We start from the raw sequence: 6,807 nt of genomic DNA on the forward strand, positions 1-6,807 counted from the left end.
GGGGGGGGCGGGCGCGGCGGCTGCTTTGGGCCCGGGTGGAACTCCGGGGCCTCCCGTGCGAATGGGCCCGGCGCCGGGTCAAGGGCTATACCGCTCCCCTATGCCCGGAGCGGCCTATCCGGTGAGTGGGGCAGAAGGAGGGGCGCTCGGACCGGGGGCGGGGCCGAGCAGGGGCCGGGTAGTGACAGACATAGGGGAGAAGTGGGAGGGACTTCCCTGGGAGGGATTCGGGCCCTGGGTGGGGGCGGGGGCAGGCAGTTAGCATCCCCACCTGCTCCTAGGGGTATTGTTTCCCTGAGGAGTCGGTATGGAACCAGGGTGGGTGAAGTGGGGCCAGGGATGGGCATATGAGACCAGGAGTCCTAAAGGATTTGGGCAGCTCCAGTGCTCAGAGAAACACCGCAAATTGTAGCTGGCAAATTGAAGTCAGCTTCTGAGGAGATAGTTGCTGGCAGAATAAATGTGGGGCTAGAGATGTCCGATATGTCAAATACAAAATAGACTGGAAGAATTTGAGTATATTTGGCTGTCTCTTAGCTTTTGGGCGCTGTTTTTCTATGGAATCACTACTAGAGAAGAGAAAGCTCTAGTTACCTACATTTCAAGGAGGCAGAAGGGCTTTCCTCTCATTGTCTTCCACCCCGCACCCCAGCCTTGTTTCACTCAAAGAACTCAGGTGTCCCCCCACTTTCCCTTTCTTATTGGGGCTAGGAGGGGAAGCCGTGACATCTCTGGGTCTTCTGCCCTCTGTAGAGACCAGGTATGCTGCCAGGCAGCCGAATGACACCTCAGGGACCTTCCATGGGACCTCCTGGCTATGGGGGGAGCCCTTCAGTGCGACCTGGCCTGACCCAGTCAGGGATGGACCAGTCCCGCAAGAGACCTGCGCCTCAGCAGATCCAGCAGGTCCAACAGCAGGCGGTCCAAAATCGAAACCACAAGTAAGATGACTCTGGGGCCTAGGGAGGGAGGGAGGGTGGAGGTCTGTGAGGACATAGGTGGTGGGAGTACCTGAACCGAGAACTGGTGGTGCTGTGTCGGCAGATGATGCCTGGGGACTCACCTGGAGAATGCCACCTGGTGGTGGTGGGGAGGGGGGTTTTTGGTTTGAGAGCTTTGCAGTCCCTTCACTTTACTGTTGATGGACATGCTTACAATGTATCTTCTGACTAGTTCCAGCCCAACCTGATAACAGTATTTATTCTAAACAGTGCAAAGAAAAAGAAGATGGCTGACAAAATTCTACCTCAAAGGGTGAGTCCAGGCTGTAGGACTTGTTGAAGGTGTGGTGAGTTTGAGAATAGAGATGGTCAGCTCAAGAAACCAATTATATCTTTCTTTTCCTAAGATTCGTGAACTGGTACCAGAATCCCAGGCCTATATGGATCTCTTGGCCTTTGAAAGGAAACTGGACCAGACTATCATGAGGAAACGACTAGATATCCAGGAGGCCTTGAAACGTCCCATCAAGGTAACACAGAAAAGCACTAGGCAGAGAGCCAAAGGAGAGGACTCATGAACCTTCAGCAGGTTTAGGATGAGAAATCAAAGGCGCAGCACAGCTCTCCTTGGCATTTAAATCGCATCTCTCCCTTCTTCTGCCTACAGACAGAATTACATTAGGATAAGAACAGAACAGCACAGAGGGAGAGGCTTTTGATGTCTCTTGCACCGGAAATATAGCCTGTCCATGTATTTGCTGTAAATACTCTGCTACCTTGGGAATCTGGCACCTTGCATGACTGTCTACCTGGCATTCCAGTGTATGCACTTTACTCAGGCCAACGGCCTGGAGTCCTCTTTTTTTTTTCAAAAGATGACCGGTAAGGGGATCTTAATCCTTGACTTGGTGTTGTCAGCACCATGCTCACCCAGTGAGCTAACCGGCCATCCCTATGTGGGATCCGAACCCTTGGCCTTGGTGTTATCAGCACCGCACTCTCCCGAGTGAGCCACAGGGCCGGCCCCTGGAGTCCTCTTTTAAATGGAATCTTTATTCACCCACGCAAAGAACTGGGTAGACAGTAAACCAATCTGTTAAGAGTAATTTGGGGGTTTGGGGAGACCCTTGTCTTTAACATCAAACCACTGAAGTCCCGCCATCATTCCTGTTTCTGCCTTTCTCAGCAAAAACGGAAGCTGCGAATTTTCATTTCTAACACTTTCAATCCGGCTAAGTCAGATGCCGAGGATGGGGAAGGGACGGTGGCTTCCTGGGAGCTTCGGGTAGAAGGACGGCTCCTGGAGGATGTGAGTTCAGGGTCCACCATGGTCGGTGTCTAGGGTGGGAGCTGCTGGGAATGAGCAGTGTTGTCTGGTCAGCAGGAAGCCTGACTGGTGCTCATGGCCCTTGTTGGGAGCAGTAGGGTGAGGGACGCTGTGTTCCCTACACTGAAAGACAATGGTCCTTTGTGTTTGGCTCCCACAGCTTTGACCTTCACTGGTATCATACTGAGAACCTTATTGTCCTGGAATCTCATTTGTTGTTTACCTTCCTCCTGGTGCTGCTGGCTATTGGACTTAGCAGTATCTGCAGATTATTTCGTTTTTGGGTTTTTTTTTGTAATCAAGTGAGTTTGCACTTAGCATTTGAGGCCTTGTTTCCTCTTTGAGTCCTTAAGGTCCTTGATTCCTACTGTGGCATCTCCATCTTCCCAACTTTCTTTGGAGATACCCCACAGTTTAAGTAGGATAGATTTCTCTGACAGGCTCTTTGTTGCTTTGTGGGGAGCATCAGCTGACAGGTGATAGCCCCCAAACTTCCCACCCCAACAGTTACTTGGGGAAGCTCACCTTTCTCTCATTCCCTTACATTCTCTGGCTCTATTTTTAGCTGATCACAGGCAAGTTAATTTGAATGTATTTTTGCAGGGGAACTAGGGCTCAGTGTCAGAGCCTCCTTCTTGTCTATATAGGTCCACTCCATTTGCTGGCAGTGTCATTCCATCCGGATAAAGCTGTTTTTGTTCTGGCTGCTATTGCCTGTGATTCATTTTCCCACTAGAATCAGACTTTTCTTTCAAACTTGCTTTGTTATGTGCAACGGTTTGGCTTAAATTGCCTCATTTCCCTTGGGGAGATGAGGTGGGTAAGTCAGGGACCCTGTGTGTGTTATAGACCACTGCTGTTTTTTTTGTGGCTGGCTGGTAATGGGATAGACTGCTTTTTCAGGATTCTGTGGCTACCATGACTGGTTTAATACCCACAGATGCCTACCTTGACAACTCCTAAGAGATATTCAGAAGACATTTTTGAATTTTTTTCCCATTGCTGTTGTGGGTTCCTTTTTCATAGGATTTTGTCTTGGGGAATTTCTTCTTGCCTTTCCTAACATTACCTTTCTTCTCTCTCCTCTAGTCAGCCTTGTCCAAATATGATGCTACCAAACAAAAGAGGAAGTTCTCTTCCTTTTTTAAGTCCTTGGTGATCGAACTGGACAAAGACCTGTATGGGCCAGACAACCATCTGGTAGAAGTGAGTAGTTCTGTTTTCTAGGCTTTGATTCTATGACTGGAGGATGAAGGACTTGGGAGATAAAATTTAATGTCTAGGGAGGGGGGGAGGTGTAAAAGAAAGGGTTAACCCAGATGTGCAGTATCACCATTGCAGTTTGCACATTAACCTCCAGGTGGCACTAGGTTGGACCCAAGAGCACTTATAATCTAATTTATCCTACCTTTTTTTTTTTAAAGGATCTGAACCCATGGCCTTGGTGTTATCAGCACCGCACTCTCCCGAGTGAGCCACGGGCCAGCCTTTACCCTACCTTTTTAATGTTACTATCCTGATTGCTACCACACTTTCAAGGGAAATTCTAGTGGAGGCCTCTTGTATTATGCCAGGCCATTTCTGCATCTTTTTTGTTAATAATGGTGAGATGTAGTTATCCACACACCATTCATCCTTTTTTCTGGTAGCAGTTGCTGTAGTTAAAGGGATTGACTAATTGAATTACCAGTATTTGCCAAGGTTATCTTTATAGACCTGGGACTTCCTTTTGGTCCTTGTTCATTTTAAATTCACATTCTAAATCACCAAAAATCCTTTATTATAGTGCCTGATTGCACAGCGTTCTGAAGATCATGTTAGCAACAGTATTCTTTGGGATACAGTCAAAACCAGAGTGACAGTCCGGCACTCCAAGTGAACTTAACTTGATCCTTTCTTTGCCAGTGTAGCTGCAGCCCCTTAACCTCAACCACTAAGAGACATGGGAAGGTCTTTACCATCTAATAAGGGAAGTAAGTCATAGAATCAATAGAAATTTGTAAATATATTTAACTTAATTTTATAGCAGTAGTGTATATTGGATAAGAATGTGGACTGTAGAATCAGACACAGTAGAGCTGAAATTGTGGCCCCACCGCATATTGGCTGTCTTACCTAGGCAAGTTAGTTCTTTTTTTTAAGCCTTAGTTTTCTCATGTGTAAAATAGATATAATCATGCCTATCTTGTATGTATGTTTGAGAATTGAATTAGATAATCCAGATAAATGTTTTAGAATACTTTCACACATAATAAGTACTCAATAAATGATAGCTACGTTACATTACTGTTGACATGTTTATTATCCATTTTGTGGATAAAATTATCACTGGAAATTCAGGCTAATTTAAGTGCAACGCTGGCTGGCTGGTTAGCTTAGTTGGTTAGAGCGCAGCCTTATAACCCCAAGGTTACTAGTTCAGAACCCCTTACCAGCCAGCCACAAAAAAAAAAAAAAAAAAAATGCCACCCCAAACAGTCAGAATTAAGTGGTTAATCTACTCACACACATACAATATTCCCAAGCCATGTGCAGTTTTTAAAGATGACTCGTTGCTATTACTTTTCTCCAGTAGCCTCAGTAATCAAAGTTGAATATTCAGTCATTACAGAAGCTCTTCCCTCCCACTCCAGCTCTTCCTCTGGGAGAGCACCCCCTGACATCTTCCTCTCTGTAGTGGCACAGGACCGCCACTACCCAGGAGACTGATGGCTTCCAGGTGAAGCGGCCAGGAGACGTGAATGTACGGTGTACTGTCCTACTGATGCTGGATTACCAGGTATTCTGTGGTGGTGTGAGGAGGGCCAGCTTTCACAGCCACATCCCATCAGCAGTCTGATTTTTAAGGGTTTAAGTCTAGTTGTCAATAATTTACTACTTTAGTACAGGGTTAGAGTCTTAGCCATCTCAGTCTCTCCTAGTATTTTCCTGCCTCAGAGAAAACACTGTGTTAATGTTCATTGAATAGCTTGAATTTATTGCCACACTAAGCACCCCCAAATGCACATAGACCCAGCTCACTAGCTTCATCCCTTATATTCTTTGGTTCTCTGCAGCCTCCCCAGTTTAAATTAGACCCTCGCCTAGCTCGGCTCTTGGGCATCCACACCCAGACTCGTCCAGTGATCATACAAGCACTGTGGCAATATATTAAGACACATAAGCTCCAGGACCCTCATGAGCGGGAGTTTGTCATCTGTGACAAGTACCTCCAGCAAGTAAGTAAAGGACCCATTCTTTTGTTAGAGTCCACTAGAACACTAGTTATACTGAATGCCAACTTCTAGCTGCCTTTCCTCCTCTCCACAGATCTTTGAGTCTCAGCGTATGAAGTTTTCAGAGATCCCCCAGCGGCTCCATGCCTTGCTTATGCCACCAGAACCCATCATTATTAATCATGTTATCAGGTAAGCCTGCGTATGGGAGGCAGTGGTGTGCTGGAGCTGGCTTGTATCAGCTTGCATGAGCCATTTGTCAAATTTTCAGGAATTTTGCTATCAGGTTATAAACACAGCTGTTATTTAAAATTAAATTATATAAACTTATAATTAAATATATTATTTTCAAAATGAGGGTAATATATACTCAAAACTTTTCCTAATTATTTTATGACATTTTACTAATATTTGTGCTCTCAAGGTTATTTATGTCTGTTGTGTCTGTGTGGTAGAAATATTGCGTAATGATATATGCAGTTCTCTTCCCAACTCCATGATCAATGATGTAATGTTGGTAGCTTGAAATCAGCCATGTTGGGAATATTTAAACCACAGAAATCAGCAAATGCTACGAATCAGGTTCTTCCCCTTTGCCCCCTCTTGGAGGAAGAGTTGTTAAACATTTACCAGCTTATCACTGATGGGAGGGGTCAGCAGCCATCTTTTCTGTGGAAGGTAGGGCATGCCAGTCTGAGACTCCAATTCCATTACTTCTGTTCACTTTTTTTGTTCAAAGTAAGGCATCTCTAGGCAGATAAGAAGTGAAAAAAGATGCTTCTCTCTCAAAGCAGCATGTCGCTATAGTTGGATACAGGCTCTTTGCCTTCCTTCCTTTACTCCATATTAATTCCAGTAAAGGCCTTCATTCCTTAGACCCTGAACCATCACTTACCCAATAGTAACTCCTGCCCCCTATAAATTGGGTCAGTAAAAGCTAGTCTGTCCTGTATTTTTGTGCTTAAGGTTAGGCCACTTTTTATTTATTTATTTATTTTTATTTTACACATAGCAGACACTTGGTTAGCACGCCTTTCCTTTCCTCCACTGGAGAACCCAGTGCCTTGGAAAGTGCACCAGTCAGATTTTCTTTGTTTTACCTTGTGTGTCATATTTCCATTTCTGTTTATGTTCATTTTTCTCTTGTTAAACTATTCTGCAATCCACAAGCTCTTCTCGGTATGTATTAAAGCTAGAAGTGTTTTTATTTTTTTATTTTATTTATTTATTTATTTTTTTTGTCTTTTTCCGTGTCCGGCAACGGATCGCAACCCTCAGTGTTGCCCCCGTACTGGACCGTGGACCGGAAACGGGATAGCAACCC

General features: G+C 45.3%; 1 protein-coding gene across 4 annotated transcripts in view; it reads left to right on the forward strand.

Moving 5' to 3' along the window:
- The first annotated feature begins 9 nt into the window (after positions 1 to 9).
- The window catches only part of SMARCD1 (SWI/SNF related, matrix associated, actin dependent regulator of chromatin, subfamily d, member 1), a 13,404-nt gene continuing 6,606 nt past the window's right edge, over positions 10 to 6,807 (forward strand). For 2 of the 4 annotated variants that reach the window (XR_551249.1, XR_551250.1), the window contains exons 1-9: positions 43 to 121; positions 754 to 941; positions 1,212 to 1,254; positions 1,349 to 1,471; positions 2,128 to 2,250; positions 3,358 to 3,474; positions 4,946 to 5,047; positions 5,325 to 5,486; positions 5,578 to 5,675. Coding sequence is in view for 2 of the 4 variants with exons in the window: in XM_008583033.1 (XP_008581255.1) it covers positions 62 to 121; positions 754 to 941; positions 1,212 to 1,254; positions 1,349 to 1,471; positions 2,128 to 2,250; positions 3,358 to 3,474; positions 4,946 to 5,047; positions 5,325 to 5,486; positions 5,578 to 5,675 (1,016 nt within the window). In the remaining 2 variants the exon portion in view is untranslated. Of the gene's footprint in view, positions 122 to 753; positions 942 to 1,211; positions 1,255 to 1,348; positions 1,472 to 2,127; positions 2,251 to 3,357; positions 3,475 to 4,945; positions 5,048 to 5,324; positions 5,487 to 5,577; positions 5,676 to 6,807 lie in introns of all 4 variants that reach the window. The other 2 variants (XM_008583033.1, XM_008583026.1) reach the window with 2 other exon arrangements.

Source organism: Galeopterus variegatus, unplaced genomic scaffold, assembly GCF_000696425.1.
Source record: "Galeopterus variegatus unplaced genomic scaffold, G_variegatus-3.0.2 Scaffold95, whole genome shotgun sequence".
NCBI lineage: Eukaryota > Metazoa > Chordata > Mammalia > Dermoptera > Cynocephalidae > Galeopterus > Galeopterus variegatus.